The sequence below is a fragment of the Saimiri boliviensis genome, chromosome 13, assembly GCF_048565385.1.
Source record: "Saimiri boliviensis isolate mSaiBol1 chromosome 13, mSaiBol1.pri, whole genome shotgun sequence".
Taxonomy (NCBI): domain Eukaryota; kingdom Metazoa; phylum Chordata; class Mammalia; order Primates; family Cebidae; genus Saimiri; species Saimiri boliviensis.
Window position 1 is genome coordinate 913,699 of NC_133461.1, and position 15,782 is coordinate 929,480.

Here is a 15,782-nt window from a genome sequence, read left to right on the forward strand (position 1 = left end):
ATCACAGGGAGTAACCCACGTGGGCCGTCCCCAGCTGCAGCATCTCACCAGCCTCCGAGTCCAAGGAGGTCAGCCGACACCTTCAACCCTGGGATTCCACAGAGTTGCTGCATTTCGTTGTTTTTGTGCTCTGACTTGTCAATTCCCTCCTTTCATTCACTCATTCAAATCCTTACTTCATCCACTCTGCACGCGTGTAGGGAGCTGACGTTTAAAGCATCTGCCGCATAAAATGTGGCACGTATCCACCATGGAATACTATGCAGCCATAAAAAATGATAAATTCACATCCTTTGCAGGAACATGGATGAAGCTGGAAACCATCATTCTCAGCAAACTGACACAAGAACAGAAAACCAAACACCGCCTGTTCTTACTCATAAGCAGGTGTTGAAAAATGAGAACACACGGACACAGGGAGGGAACATCACACACTGGGGCCTGTTGGGGGATGGGGATGCTAGGGGAGGGATAGCAGGGGGTGGGGGATGGGGGGAATACCTAATGTAGATGACAGGGGATGGGGGCAGCAAACCACCATGGCCCGTGTACAGCTATGTAACAATCGTGCACGATCTGCACATGTGCCCCAGAACTTGAAGTGTAATAGAAATAAAAAAATTAGAAAATAATAAAGCGTCTGCCGTGCACGCTGAGTAGGGAGGCCGAGATTTGAGAGGGGTGCTGGCGTCTAGGAGGCAGGAGGAAAATCACATGGCCACCATGATTCCAAGGCTGTCCCAGGACGCGGCCTGCAGCTCCCTGACTGGGGCCCGTCCATCCAGCCAGGCTCTCCTGAGGGTCATGCCGGCCTTCCCCGGGGCTTGCAGACCTGGCATCGCCAGCCTTTGGCCCGAGAAAGGTTCAGCCACAGCTACCGCAGCGAGTGTGGCCCGAGCTGTCAGGCACGCACGAAGGCCGAGGTCGGGGCTGCGTCTACAGGGGCGCCCAGGGCGGGGTGGGATGGGTGCTCCCCAGCCTTGTCCACTCTGCAAGCACCACTGGGGTCACGCTGGAATCACACCCCAGGTAGCAATGGCCACGTTCAGGGTGACATCACAATTCAGTTGTCCCAGCGGTGAGGTCTAGCCAGTTCCATCTGAAGCTGCCGCTGCTCTGGTGTCAACTTTGGGAGGAGCTACAGAACGCGTCAGCGCCTGGCACGAGCCCTGGAGTGCCGGGTCGGTTCCTGCGGGGAGGTCTCTGCTTCCAGCCACCTGAGTGTGGCCTCCTGGGGCCGCGTCTTCAGCAGAGGGTTCACAGATGGGGCAGAGCCCAGGACTGCCTGCACAGGTCGGGGCTGCTGAGGGGAGGGTGCCCTCATGCTGACCAGGTAACCCCATCCCCCTTGCTTCTCGTTAGAAAGTCAAATATCTGAGCCATGGGTGGCAACACCTTTTTTAAGGGGTGGGGGAGTCGGTGCCTGGGGGGAGGGCTCTGACCGCCGTCTGGAGACCCCAGGGCTGGGGACATTTTCATCCAGGGGACATGTGTCGGCTTCAGGCCGTGCCCCCATTGGCTCTGTGCAGGCAGCTGGGCCTCGGAACCGCCTGTCCTCCGGTTCCAGCTTCAAGCTTGAGAGCCCACGACAAAGCCGGACTGTGGGGAGACCTGGGGCAGTGCGTGGCCAGTGTTCTCCCTGAACTCAGGCCTGCGCCTTCCAGAGGCGCTGGGGTCTCCTGAAACAGGCCCAGACGTGGGAGCGCGACACTGGTGGGCACCCACATCACCGCTGCTCAGAAGAGGCTGCTGTCCTGAATAGCCCAGCCTCCACTCTAAGTAAGGCTGGTAATTTCCAGTTTATGATCTTAAGCAAAAGCACATGGCTGGAAGGTTAAATTAATGCCCTGTGGGGATCCTCTCTTCACACACGGGATTTTCAGCCAGGGCCCAGAAACGTGGCCAGGCGTGGGGGCCAGCATGGCTCTTTTGTAAAGTGTCCCTTGCGCTCTTTTATAGCTCTGCCTGACACTGGAGGCACCACCCCAGCACAGCTGTCCCATAAATGACCGTGGCCATAAATTAGCCACCCCATGGCCCAAGGCTGGTGATTCCAGAGAGTCGGCGGGCTGAGCGGCCGGGTGGCGTCTGCTGCTGCTGGCCAGAGCACGCTGGAGAACCCCGCGCAGACACGGCCCACTGAAAAGCACAGTGGCACTGGCGTTCACTCCTGCACCTCCCCAGCCACCTGGATTCCTCCTCCCGGGGAAGTCCCGGCCCAGGATGGTGGTGGTGAGGGGCACATGGCGCCAGGACACGTGAGCCACCTCCCTGGGATGCTGGCAGCCGGCGGGGCGTCAGGACACAAGGGTTACTTGCCCTGCGGAACGGAGCAGGCCCAGTGCTGATGTGCCCGCCACCCCAGGGCAAGCAGAGGCCGAGTGGACGCTTCACGGGGACCCCGCCAAGTCTAGGTAGCTCCGTCGCCGCATCCACAGCAGGCGCTCCCTCTCTTCCCAAGGCCCCAGACTCCAGCCAGAGGCTGCAGCAACGTGCGCCTCTCAGGAATGAACTCGTGTGCCTGTGACCGAGATGGTCCCACGCCGCCCGCTGCTGCCCTCCTTCCCAGAGCTATTTGCAGGGAGCTGGGGGCGGCGACTTCAAACCCAGGGGCACCACATGTGCCCCGCCCATGACAGCATCTTGTGAGTCTCAGCCGGTCAGGGTCCCTTGGCCCAGGGGGGCCTGTGCGTGAGCTTTGACTGACAGCTGTCCCAGGGTCTGGCACGGCACCCAGGCCTGATGGGTGGAGAATAAAGGCGGGAAGGGATGGGTGAACGGCACCACCCGAAGCCACACACTGCAGGCGGCACCTTTGTGTACCGTCCAGTAAACGCCCTTCCCTGGACCTGCAGCCTCACTGAGCACGTTCGTGGAAGATCTGGGGGCAGCGACCTGCAGCTGGGATGGGACACGCCAGCTTCTGAGGCCGCACACGTGAATTCCCAACCACACACCACTGGCCGTGTGATGCTGAGACCCCTAAATCCCATGAGCCCGTCTCCCCAGCTATAAGGCAGAGGTGACAAGACCTGAGAATGAAAATTGGCCTGAGTGATACGGCAGCAGGTGAGAGCCCACGCAGCCCCGGCTTCCTGAGGTTGGTGCCTGCAGCTCCCGGCTCTGGGGGCTCTGTCTGCAGCACAGGGGGCCCTGGGGGTGCGCAGGCAGGGGGCAGGGGGGGCCTGGAGGTGGGCAGGTAGGGGGCCTGGGGGTGGCAGGGGGCCCTGGGGGTGGACGGGGGGGCTTGGGGGTGCGCAGGCAGGGGGCAGGGGGGGCCTGGAGGTGGGCAGGTAGGGGGCCTGGGGGTGGCAGGGGGCCCTGGGGGCAAGAAGGGGCCCTGGGGATGGGCAGGCAGGGGGCAGGGGCAGGGGCAGGCCCAGCCCTTCAGCTTTAGACAAGTGGGGTCACTGCTATGGATGGAATCATGTTCATTCAATCTCGTGTTGAAGCCCTAACCCTTGTCCGGTTGGCTCTACTTGAACATGGGGCTTGCGGGAGGCAGCTGGGGTTCAAGGATGTCATCAGAGTGTGGCCCTGATCCCATGCCTGGTGTCCCATGAGGAGGAAGACACAAATCTGCGGTGCCACGTGAGGATACGGTAGGAATCTGACTGTCTCAACCTGGAAGGGTCCTCACCAGAACCCAACCGTCCCAGCCCCAACCTCAGACTTCCAGCCTCCAGAGCGGTGAGAAGTGAGCATCTGTTTACAAGGTGACGGCCGGTGGCGCTCTGCTGGGGAAGCCCCGCAGACGGAGACCCCTTCCTCGGTCTAGTTACAGCTGGTGCCCAGGTGGCACCGGGGCTGGGATCTAACACTGAGCCGGTTGCAGGCTGCAGGTGCCGTGCACAGCAGGGAATTGCCCCAGGACGGTTCCCTTCTCCCCAGGCCTGCATGTTCAGAACCCTCAAGTGTTCAGCTGGAATCGCTCTACAGGTACGCACAGCAGTGCTGACAAAAGAGGTTTTGTTCAAAGTCTAAACCCCTGGAGAACAAAGATCAGACTGGCTTCTGTTCTCTGCACGACACGACAGTGAAGTCCAAGTGTTGCCATCAACATCAACAACCAGGAATGACAGCTCCAGGGCACGACTTTTTGTAAACAGTGAGAGAAGGAAAGCGGCGGATGGCGTGTGGACGAGGCTGTCCCCACCCAAGGCGGGCGGCGGTGAATCTGCACCAACCAGGCCCCACCTGACGTGGGAGACGGCGGGGGGTTTTCCAATGGCGTCTGCTCTGCCCTTGGGAGGCCGTGGGCGCTCTCCCACTCCTACTGGCGTTGCTGCTGAACCGTGTTCCACGGTGTCCAGGAACGTACGCCCTTCCCGAGTCACAGCCACATGAGTAGGGTAAGTATTCCAACCAGGCACGCCACAGACCTCCAGGCTGAAACCGCAGCTCCGTGGCGGCTGACCCTGTGGCTGGCCCCGGCGGTGTGCCCAGACAGGCCCGAGCGCTTCTGATGATCTGACTTTGCCCTCACACCCGTCCTATGGGTGGGGCTCGGCACTCTTCCAGACACAGAAGTGAAAACAAGGACAGGGCTCAGTGACTTAATGGGGGTCTCGGGTGGTGGCGATGGGGCCAGGACCACCCGGTGGCAAGGGGAAGCATGAGGGGCCTCGGGGCTGCAGGGCGCCAACGGCCGCAGGTGACAGGCAGTGCTGCTCCTGGGTGCGGTGAGGCAGGGTCTGTCGCCCAGTCAGGCTCCTGGCAGCAGAGGCTCCCACAGACGCACAAACCAAAACACAAAGCGGCTGGCTTTCAGCTGTCATCGCCGTGGCTACCCTCCGTGTCCTGTGGGGTGCGTGACTCACGCTCCTAGGCAGCTGCAGAGCCAGGCTTCACCGTGCCACTGGAACCACGGGACCACGGCAGGGCGGCAGACGCACAGCAGACGCTGGCTGGGAGCAGCTCTACAGACAGGCGGGTCCCTCCCAGGCGCGCAGCTGGCGTCGCCAAGCTCCGAGCGCTCCTGTTGCCCCACGCATGTCCCGGATCCCAGGCTTCCTGGCGCCCAGCCTCCCCACTGACTCACACGTCCCTGTTTTTGGTGGCCCACGGCCCTTAGATTTCTAAACAAACCCCTTCCGACCCCCTTATCCTGTCTCAGGCTCCCAGCCCCACCCCCTCCTGCAGGAGCTGGGCTCACCCAGCCTCAGGAGGCTCCTTCACAGGAGTCTGGATCCCAGCCCTGGGTCCCTAATGTATCCCCCTCACTCCGATTTCTGCAATCTTCCACCCCAAATCCCTTCCGCCTTAGAACAGTCTCCGAGGACATGCAGGGCCTGGCGTCTTGCTGGTAGAGGTTCTGGGCAAGGGCATCTCCGGTCCCCCTTTTAATTGTAGCCCTTCTTCTGATGTTTGGGAGGTCTCCTGGGAGGCCTGGCGGGCCAGCACCCCCCAGCAAGTGAGAGGGAAATTCCTTTCCCTCGGGGTCAGCGTTGGCAGCGAGCATCTGATCACCCTGCCCTCACTTTCCGTCGAGCAGGGAGGGAAGCGGCAGAAACAGAAATGTGACAGAAGCTGCCTCCCGCGGGTGGCCATGAGGCTTTCAGTAGAACCGGGATGCGGGGCCCACAGGCTGCTGCTTGAGGGTGGGGCCAGCTCAGCTCCAGCCACAGACGTCATCGGCTGCCGCGCTTCCGGAATTCTTGCCCCTGGTGCACGAAGGCCACGCAATCACCCGCTCTGTTTGAAATCAGGTTGGACTTCTAAGCTGGGGCAGAGCTGGGCTGAAACATCATTACAGGGGGTCCGGCTTGACCCCCATGAGCTGCAGAAAGGGGAGGCCTCCCTGGTTTCTGTGCAGGGCAGGGCATGGAGCACGGGGCGTCTGCGTTTCAGGCCCTTGGAGGGTACACGAGGGCTACCAGGAGGATGTTTTGAGAACCTGTGACCCTGGTGCGTGTGCATCGAATAGAAGCGCCTGCAGCCTGGCCGACACCCGGAGTCCCTTGAGGCTGAAAACCAGGGCACTGTGGGCAGCAGTGGGTGACGGGTAAGGAGCTGGGAGCAGCCGCCGACGTGGCCGGATCGGAACGTGAGCGACTTTATGTCAGGGAACAGGACGGGGTGGGGAGAGACCCGGAGGCACAGCCCGGCAGTCCTGGAAAGATGCCAGCGAGACACCTCCACCCCCGCTGCCAGCACACGGGGGCTGGACAGGCGCTCAGGGCCCCACCTCCTCATCTCTAAGATGACCCAGCCAGGGCTGGGTGGGGGTCTGAGGTGGGCAGGTTCACTCCGCAGTGACAGCCGAGCTCAGGCCCAGCCCCAGGGTGCCTCCAAGTGTGCAGGGGGTGGGGGGGCAGGGGAAGGGAGGGAAGAGGCCACGGGTGTTCGCAGCTACCCGGGCTGTGCTTTTGGCCAATGGCAGCGAAAGGGCGATCTGGGGCCACAGAGCATCTGCAGAGACCTCACGAATGTCACGGTCTCGAGATCGAGCCTTATGTGCAGTGGACGTGGACAGCGTGAGCCCGAAAATCCAGGGAAAAGGCGGAACGGAAAGCTCCTAAGAAGGGGAGGCCACCAGCTGAGGAGGAGGGCGGGGAGGGCGGGCGGCCCATGGCTGCCTGTCTGTGGCTCCGTTTGCAACCGAGTGGATCCCTCACAGGGTTCTAGAGCCCTCGGCCCGCACAACCCCATCTGAGCACTAGGGGCCTGGGACATGCTATCTGGAGGGGGCTCCCCGACAGACCGGGTCTGCTGCCTGGGACGCGCAGGTGGAGACAAGCCCCCAGCCGTCGACCGTGGGTGGTGGGCTCTGTGCACAGGACCTCCGTTTCACAGCCGCCCCCGCCCTGGCTGACGCCCAAGCAGCTCTCTTCATGACGATCGCTGGTGTGGACCCGCGGCCACAGGACCCCGGCTCCGTCTGTATCACTGGAGCCTCTCTACCGACACCTCTCCGATGCCACGGTCACTTCTTCATTTAATAATTCACTGCAGACAGGAAAGTAATGGCATCTAGTCCCCTTCTACCCTTGAGAAGAAACAAACTCAGGCCCAGGTCTCCGTGGCAGGGCCAGTGGAGGGTTGGGGAGGAGCTGGGGAGGGAAGGGCGCCCACTCCTCTTCGTGGCGTTTGAGTCTTCAGCTGGCTCCTGTCTGGGCTTGGAGCCCACCCCCAGCAAGGGACCCCCAGATCCTGAGGCAGATCCACCCTGATGACTTTGCACCCTGGATGTCACATTCCGTGGTCAGAGCTGCTCCCGATTTTGGGTGATGGATGATTTGATCATAGCAGCCACTCCCTGTCACCAGAGGACCCTCAGCTGGGCCACGTGTCCCCTGAGGAAGTAGGCTCTGGCCATGAAAGGGATCCCAACAGAGGCAGGGGTGTGTGTGCTCCCGCGGGGAGCTGGGGCCAGCAGGAGCTTCTCCTCCGCACAGACGGGGAAGAGCTCCATGGGGTCGCCGCGCAGAAGCCCGGGAAGCATTTCCAAGAAACCAACGAAAACAATGTCAGATGAAAAGACCCGAGTCTCCAAGCCGCAGTGATCTGCCACGTTTTACTTTCTCCTGCAAACAAATACCGACGTTGGCTAGCTAACTCTGAGTGTGTGACTTGGTTTCCTTCTTCCAGATTCTCAGCCCCGCCTGCTCGTATCTGGGGACACACGCGCAGCCCCTCACACTCGACCCAGGCCACGTGGACGCTGCCTCCTAACCAGGCCTGGGCAGGGTCCCCCCACTCCAGGTGTTAACGCTAACTGACGCGTTGGAATAACCTCTCAGAACTGTGACGTTCCTGGCACCCGGGCATCCCTCGGCCGTCATGACGCACCTCCGGAAGATTAAATTCAGGTGCAGTTAAACAAAAGCAGTGACAGCTGCTCCAGGAAGCCCCTCTGCGTGGCACACGTGTCTGAGACTCCCACTGTGTCCTATGGTTACTTTCCTCCTGCAGGGCTCCCAGAGGGCTCTGCCGCTCCCGCTCAAACCTTCGGGTGGCAACCTTTCCCCATTTAACGCCTGCCCCCCTAGGAGGTGAAGGGAACCAGCCTGACCCTCTGGGCCCCATCAGAGACCATCCGCCACGCTGACTTGAGAGGAGAGATGAGGCCTCGTGAGGACGGAGAGGGGCTCAGGGCCAGGGGCTGCCTCTGGGCTCATCTTCCGCCAAATCATCCTAGGACACCTTCAGGGCTGAGATTAGGAGTGCCAGTGGCTGGCAGCCGAGGCATGCCCCGCCCCCCACAAGCACCGGACCCCCTTGGACACTTGGATTCCAAATGCCCTGGAGCCCTCGGTGGGGCCTGTCTGTGGGGACGGCAATTCTAAGGAAACCTCAAGTGAGACTTGATCCTACAAACTGTATGTGAAATGAATCCCATAGCCGGAGGCTACGTGGTTCGTTTCTGTCCACCTGGGCATTTCCACAGCACACTTCATGCCCCTACGAGCCTGCCTCTGGCTGCCATGACCCCCGGGGACTCAGGCCTGGAGCTCGGCACAGCGGAGACTGGAGTGATATGGACCCCACGGCGCCATGTGGGAACGGGAAAAAGCACCACAGGAGCAGCTTCGCCTCAGGCCGGTGCCTGCTGACTGGCCGCCCTCCACTCCGACATGTCCTGGCTACACCTCCAAGGGCTGTGGCAGGAGAGCTGCCAACCGGCTCTCGGACCACGTGGCAGAAGCCGTCCAAGCCGGACCCTGAGACACAGACGCATGAGCACGGAGGAGACAGGCCCTGGCGTGGCCTCGGTGTCCGGCGCAGCCAGGGTCGCAGGGCAGGACATGCAGCGGGACGCGGACGGACACAGATGCCTGGGTGCTGCTTTCCACTCATTCGTTTATTTATTTAAAAGCCACACTGACTGACAGCGGCAGCCCAGGGTTCTGCCTGAGGGAATCACAGTCTGTGGTGCGGGGTTCAGTCACAGCCCCCAGGGGCAGGGGGTGACAGGGAGCCGGGAGCCCCTGTGGGCTGGTAGGGCCAGTCAGCGTGCTCGTGGGGACCTGGAGGGTCACTTGGCGGCCGTGGCGCCCCTCCGGGAAAGGAGAGACGAGGGAGTCAGAGGGAGAGGATGGGTGAAGGCTGGTGCCTGGGGCAGACCTGGGGAACCCGGCCTATGATGGGCCATGCTGGGGCAGCTGGGGTTGGAGGGTGCTGCTGGGTATCGGGCCGGGGGTCCAGGAGAGACGTCCACGCCGGGCACGGAGCTGAGAGGGGTGCTGGGGCCGGCCGAGGCAGGAACGTGGCTGGTAGGACTGGATGGCCAGCTGCTGAGTGGGGTGTGGGCAGGAGGGGCGGGAGCAGGTCAGCCTTGCCAACTTCATGCTGCGCTCACGGTCCTGGGGGCCTCCACGGCTGCCTGCGAAGGGCTGGCAGGCTCCCCGCACAGACCCCTTCTGCCTCTGAGACGCGTGATGGGCGCTAAACTCAGTGCCGCACAAACCCATGGTGGGGCTGCCACGTGCCCGGTACATAAGAAAAAATTAATGCGTTGCTCTGGAAAGCAAGCCCTCTTTATGAGGCCCGGGCTTTCTTTAAGACATTCAATTTCTGGTCAACCATGCTTCAAGTTTAATTACAACACAATCATATTTTCAAAAAATGATACAGTATTTTCTTCTGTAAGATACATTGTACCTTGTTCCAAGAACAGGTGTGGGCAATGCAGACCATGTCAATCCCACGGGTCACAGAGCACGAGGCCCTTCCCCGTGTGGGCTGGGCTGGGGCTGCCTGTCACCCTACAGCTCTGTCTCACAGATGCTCTTGGGGTACAGCGACTTTACAGCAAAACCCCAGTATCCACACCTTGAGAGGTATTTCTAGAGCTTGCCTGAGGACACAGGGAGCCCACGGCAGTTTCAGTTTCGTGTAAACATGGGGATTGAGGGCCTTCCTAGGATCTGGTCTATTACAAATGCTGTTTACGTTCAGAGAAAACAGAAACCTCTGGGAACACCCTGATTTCACTCAGAGAATGTGGCTGTTTTTGTAATTAGCTCCCAGCATGTGGTTTCCCTCTCAGATGATAGGAATCTCTGGAGTTTTAGAAAAAAGCAATATAGAAAGACTGTTGACATTAGCTAAGCTTACCCAAAACACAGTAAAACTCAGGATGAAAGCTAACCCCGTCCTCTCCAAACCGGGAGGAGTGGCCTGGACCCACAAAGGAAGCTGCTACTGGTTCAGGGACTGAGAGCACACACTCAATAGTATTTCCTTTAAGAAAACACCCTAAAGGTTAAAAAGGTAAGCTGATTTTTTTTTTTTTTTTTTTTTTTTTTTTAGTGAAAAGGAGCCGTTCCCATGATGGGTAAGGGGCAGGCGGGTTGAGGAGGAGGTGCACCAGCCTGGATGCCCATGGTCCCAGGAGATGAAACGTCCCCTGGAGAAGTGTCTTGGGGACATCCGCCCAGCACAAAGCTCGCTCACCTTAAAGACCACATCAGGACCACAGGCTGAAAAGCAAGGTTTATTCCTAAAGGCACCTGCGAAATAGCTATGCACATTTGCCTTTCACCTGAAGCAGCTTTAGTACAGGACCACACACCAGGACCTCCCGGGTTTTGAGAGCAGAAGAGCCGTGTTCTCCCCTTGGCTGTTACACAGTCGCCAAGCAGCACAATAACCGTGACTATCCGAGCATGCAACACTGCCCCCCACTCCCCGCAACAGGGATCAAGGAAAACGCGTCGGAACCCTTCCTTGTCCTTTCCTTCGGAGAGAGTCGATGCCTCAGTCTCACTAACGGGACATCACACAGTTACACGTGAAACACGCCCGCTGCTCTACAGCGACGTCATCTGTTTCTGTGTCTTTAGAAAAAGCACCCCACATGCTCATTTTCACTGCTTAAGGTTAGAAAGACGGCGTTACCGTTGGCAGGAAGGTAGGTGAAGCGTTGGTACTGGCTTCGCTTTCTCTTCCCGTTGCAGACATAGAAACTGACGTGAACGGGGCTGGTTATCCTCTGATTCCGAAACGGCGGGATCTCGACGACCAGAGAATTCTAGCAGGAAAATGGCATACAGGAAGCAGACAGTTAGCACAGGGCAAGCAAGGGCTACCATGCCACGGAGGCCACACAGCTCGCCTGCGTTTCCACGGAGGCCACACAGCTCCCGTTTCCACGGAGGCCACACAGCTCCCACACGTTTCCACGGAGGCCACACAGCTGCCCTGTGTTTCCACAGAGCCACACAACTTCTCCATGGTTTTTTCTTTTGAGACGGAGTTTCGCTCTTGTTACCCAGGCTGGAGTGCAATGGCACGATCTCGGCTCACCGCAACCTCCACCTCCTGGGTTCAGGCAATTCTCCTGCCTCAGCCTCCTGAGTAGCTGGGATTACAGGCACGCGCCACCATGCCCAGCTAATTTTTGTATTTTTAGTAGAGACGGGGTTTCACCATGTTGACCAGGATGGTCTCAATCTCGTGACCTTGTAATCCACCTGCCTCGGCCTCCCAAAGTGCTGGGATTACAGGCGTGAGCCACCGCACCCAGCTCCCCCGTGTTTTCACAGCGGCACAGGGCTACTGTGATGGTTAACTCCGGACCAGCCACCTGGACGGTGCAGAAGCAGCCGCCGACAGCCCTGGACTCTGCGTGGCGCCGGCATGCGTGTGTGGGCATGCGTCTCCTAGGGCATGTGTGCCCTTGACTTCTGGCACACCTTGGAGTCGGGAGGCTTCCTCAGAGCAGCGGATCAGACTTCCTACACTGACAAGACCAACAGCGAGATGGAAATCTTGTCAACGTGGGGAAAAGAAGCCAGGAAAACAGAAGCTGTGAACAGAATCGGGACAGTGTGCCTGAGGGTGCAGGCTGCCTGGGGCCACCTGGGCAAGGGGCCTGGCGGGGATGCAAAAGGCTTCTGCTTGTCCCACCCTGAAGGGTTGGTGACCTTCAGAAAACCACCTGAGGCCCTGCCTCCTGCCGGGTGTGATGGCCGCGCCTCGAGGGCCCCGCACCTGCGCAGGTGACTGTGGTGGGGTCCCGAGGGGCGGGGCTTCCTGGAGACACGGTCTCCAGGGAGGGCCTGTTTGTCACATCTGACAATGGCTGACGCCCTGAGTCAGACCCAAATTCGCTCCAACTGAGGAAGAGGTGGCAGGCCCTGACCCCCACAGACCCCGGGTGGGAAGAGCCAAGGCACAGAGGCACAGACACAAGAGGGCGGCGTGTGGCGGCTGCCGTCACCTGTTCATGTTTTTAATACAAGAGTCAGCAGCGTGTTTACAAAACCCAGGCTCTTTCAAGAACACACATGAAACATAAGCCACAGGGGTGTGTGGCATGGGGGGTGTAGCAGGGGGGAGCGTCCATGGGAGTATGTGGCATCAGGGGTTGTGGCATGGGGGGATGTGGCACGAGAGTGTGTGGCACGGAGTGTGTGGCATCGGGGGATGTGGCAGGAGTGTGTCATGGGGGTGTGTGTCATGGGAGTGTGTGGCATGAAGGGGTGTGGCATGGAGGTGTGTGGACTGTTTGCAGAGCTCGGGGGCTGGGACACGGACACCCTGACTGTGAGCTCAGGGCCCAGCAGTGTTACGCAGGGCCCTAAGGACTCTAAACGACCGGGGTGGGGCAGGCATCCCTGCCAAGGGCTGCACTTGGCATCTGGGGAGTCTTGGGGAGTCACATCTATAGTTTAATTTTTTAACCATATGATTTAGTTTAATGAGCAGAAGAAAATCCATTGTGTTACTTCTTTTGTTAAAATAATTAATTACAGCTCAGCACCTAGCTTAATAACCAAATTGACTGAATTATGTTAACAACAAAATCTTGTAATGTTAGACAGAAAACTGAAAATAACTTCAGGTCCAAGCTCTTCCATTTACAGATAATGAGACAGCTGAGGCCCAGACGCCCTTGCAGGGGGGCCGAGCCCGCCTGTCACCCCCAGGCCCGTCCCCCAGGACTACCCTTCCTCCGGCAGCAGGTCTGTTTAATGAACTCTCTAGTTCATCGGGAAAAAGCCACAGCACATGGGCGTCCTCCTGCCTCTGCCCCTCATTACAGCTGCCCCGGGAAAGCTGAAGCCGCCGCAGGAGGCCAGGAGCCCTTCAGCGCCGGCGGGGCCTGGGCCGCCCCGGGGCTGCTCCCCCAGCACTGTGGGTCTGGCTTCGCCCGGCCTGGCCATCTCCTGGGCTGACCCCGGAAGCCCCAGCCGTCCGGAGCCAGTCTCAGCGTTCTACGGGGGGATAAAGAGACGCTTCTCCCGGGACTGTTTTCTGAATTCAGAAGCAGCTGCTCTGGAGTCAGCAGCTACAGCAGGAGGGTCTTTACAGCAGAAGCAGCTGAGGGAAGAGACAAAGGAGCAGAGACTGAAATAAAAATGGGCTGGGAGGTATCGGGCAGCGGTGAGCGGGCAGAGGCGGGCCGTGGGGCAGGCCGAGATGGGCAGAGGCGGGCCGTGGGGCAGGCTGGATGGGTGGAGGCAGAGACCCCGCTGAGATGGGTGGAGGTGGGGACCAGGTGGGGCAGGCTCGATGCGGGGGCAGGCTGGACAGATGGGTACCCCGTGGGGCAGGTGGAGGCAGGACTCCATGGGGCAGGCTGGACGTTTTGTACCAGTTTTGCTGGGTCCTACCTGACCAGAAGGTCCTATGTTGATCTGAGCACAAGCCAACCCACTTCAAGTCTCTAAATAGACCAATTATATGACAAAAGTACTATCTCCATGGGAGCGCTGCCCCTTAAATACACAGAGGACGCCATAAAGCAGCAGCACTGAAGGACTGCACAGGAGAGGGACTCGTCCACACGGGAAAAAACACGGGCTGCAACACGGCACCGGCACCCACGAGACCTGCCTTAAAACCCCACTGCTGGGATGAAGCTCATACACTTAGCCTCAGAAAGTTCAAACACCAGCTACACGGCACCTCCCATTTTGTTTAAAGCACACACACAGGCCGGGCCCAGTGGCTCATGCCTGTAACTCCAGCACTTTGGGAGGCCGAGGCAGGAGGACAGCTTGAGCCCAGGAGTTCAAGGCCGGCCCGGGGAAGACGGCAAGTCCCACCTCCACAAAAAATTAAAAATTAGCTGGGCAGGGTGGGGCACACCTGTGTTCCCAGCTACTGGGGAGGCTGAGGCATGAGAACTGCTTGAGCCCAGAAGGTCGAGGCTGCAGTGAGCAGTGATCCAGCCACCGTACTCCAGCTTGGACGGCAGGGCCAGACCCTGTCTCGAAAATACACACATGCACACACACACGCATGCACGCACAGTGTGATGTATGTAACGTGCATGTGCGCATGAACATCTACGCACACACCAGCAAACGGGGCAGGAAGCGTGCCCGGTGCCCACAGGGGTTACACCTAAGTGGGTGAGATAACATGTTTTGTTTTTTATACCGTCCAAATGTCCGGTATGACTATGAAGTTCCTTTAAGATGAGAAAAAAATTTATTAAAGGAAACTTTACTTAAGAGATTAAAAATGAAACAGTAGGCCAGGTGCGATGGCTCAGGCCTGTAATCCCAGCACTTTGGGAGGCCAAGGCGAGTGGATGACCTGAGGTCAGGAGTTCAAGACCAGCCTGGACAACATGGCAAAACCCTCTCTCTCCTAAAAATACAGAAACATTAGCCGGGAGCGGCGGTGGGCGCCTGCAGTCCCAGCTACCCGGGAGGCTGAGGCACAAGAATCGCTTGAACTCGGGAGGCGAAAGCGGCACTTCCATCTGGACAGAGTGAGACTGTCTCAAAAGAATACACCGTGAACTTCAAGTACATAATTTTCCACATGTGCTCTGAAGTTTGTTTTAAAACATACAGCTCTTTAGTGTCCTTCAAAACATGCCAGTGTCAAAAGTAAAAAAACCACAGAGAATATGGATGTCAGCTTGGCTGGAACTGTTTTCAATGTGGAAAGGCTCATGGCTTCTCCTGGCTGCTCTGCCCAGGGTGGGCCGGGCAGCACGGCTCCTGCGTCCAGCGTCCTGCGTCCCGCATGCATGTGCGGGGCTGGCAAAGCCTATGGAGACCCTGACAGACCCGGAGCCAGGGAGGCTGGGCGACACGAGGCCACGCTGCCCACAGGTGTCAGTACCCAGCACGGACACAGCAGAGCAAGAGTAGGCCAGTGGGGGAGGCCGGGCACTGACCCTATGAACAGAGGCTGCCAGCCCCCTGGGCACCGCCCACCGCGAGCCCACACAGCTGCAAATGCCCGGCCAGCGGGGTGGGGTGCCGTGGACCTTATGGACACAGAATGGGCCACGGAAGGAGAGGCCAGGGCAGCGGCTCCGGCTGCTTCTGCCTGTAGGTGGCTGTTCCCAGGACCCTCCTAGCTCTGCGGGCAATAGGTGTGCAGACCGGAACTCCTTCCTCTGAACGCTGGCCTGCCCGGGGCCTCCAGCTTTCCTGGAGGGGCTTCTCAGGTGAAGACAACTGGAGCCCTATGAGGGCCAGGAGCTTCAGGGGAGGCCTGGGCACAACTGAGGCGCAGGTGAGCTCGCAGGGGAATGCCTGCTTCGCCCAGGGCCAGGGAGGAGGCTCTTCCACCTGAAACCACGTGGAAAGGGTTCTGGGAAGGGAAGAGCCCTGGAGGAAGGGCGCTGGAGTCGCCGCAGGGTGGAAGGCGCTGCTCTCTCGGGACAGGAAGTGAAGGTGCCAGCACTGCTCTCCATGGGGGCCACCGACCCCGCCCACCAAGAGGAGACGCGCTCAGCACCCCTCCCCGGTGTCCTGCCCCCCTGCCTCCAGCCATCGAGAGCAGCTGTCCCCCAAGGTTTCCTAATGGCTTGGCTTCCACCAGCACGCGCGGAGTGTGCGCCCAAGACCTCACTGGCCCCGCCCAGG

The 15,782-nt window shown here is 59.5% G+C and overlaps 1 protein-coding gene across 6 annotated transcripts in view; it reads right to left on the reverse strand.

The window, feature by feature from the left end:
• The window catches only part of NFATC1 (nuclear factor of activated T cells 1), a 121,766-nt gene that overhangs the window by 41,014 nt on the left and 64,970 nt on the right, over positions 1 to 15,782 (reverse strand). For 4 of the 6 annotated variants that reach the window (XM_039463620.2, XM_039463622.2, XM_039463621.2 and 1 more), the window contains one exon: positions 10,843 to 10,975. In XM_039463620.2, the coding sequence (XP_039319554.2) occupies positions 10,843 to 10,975 (133 nt within the window). The other 2 variants (XM_039463624.2, XM_039463625.2) reach the window with 2 other exon arrangements.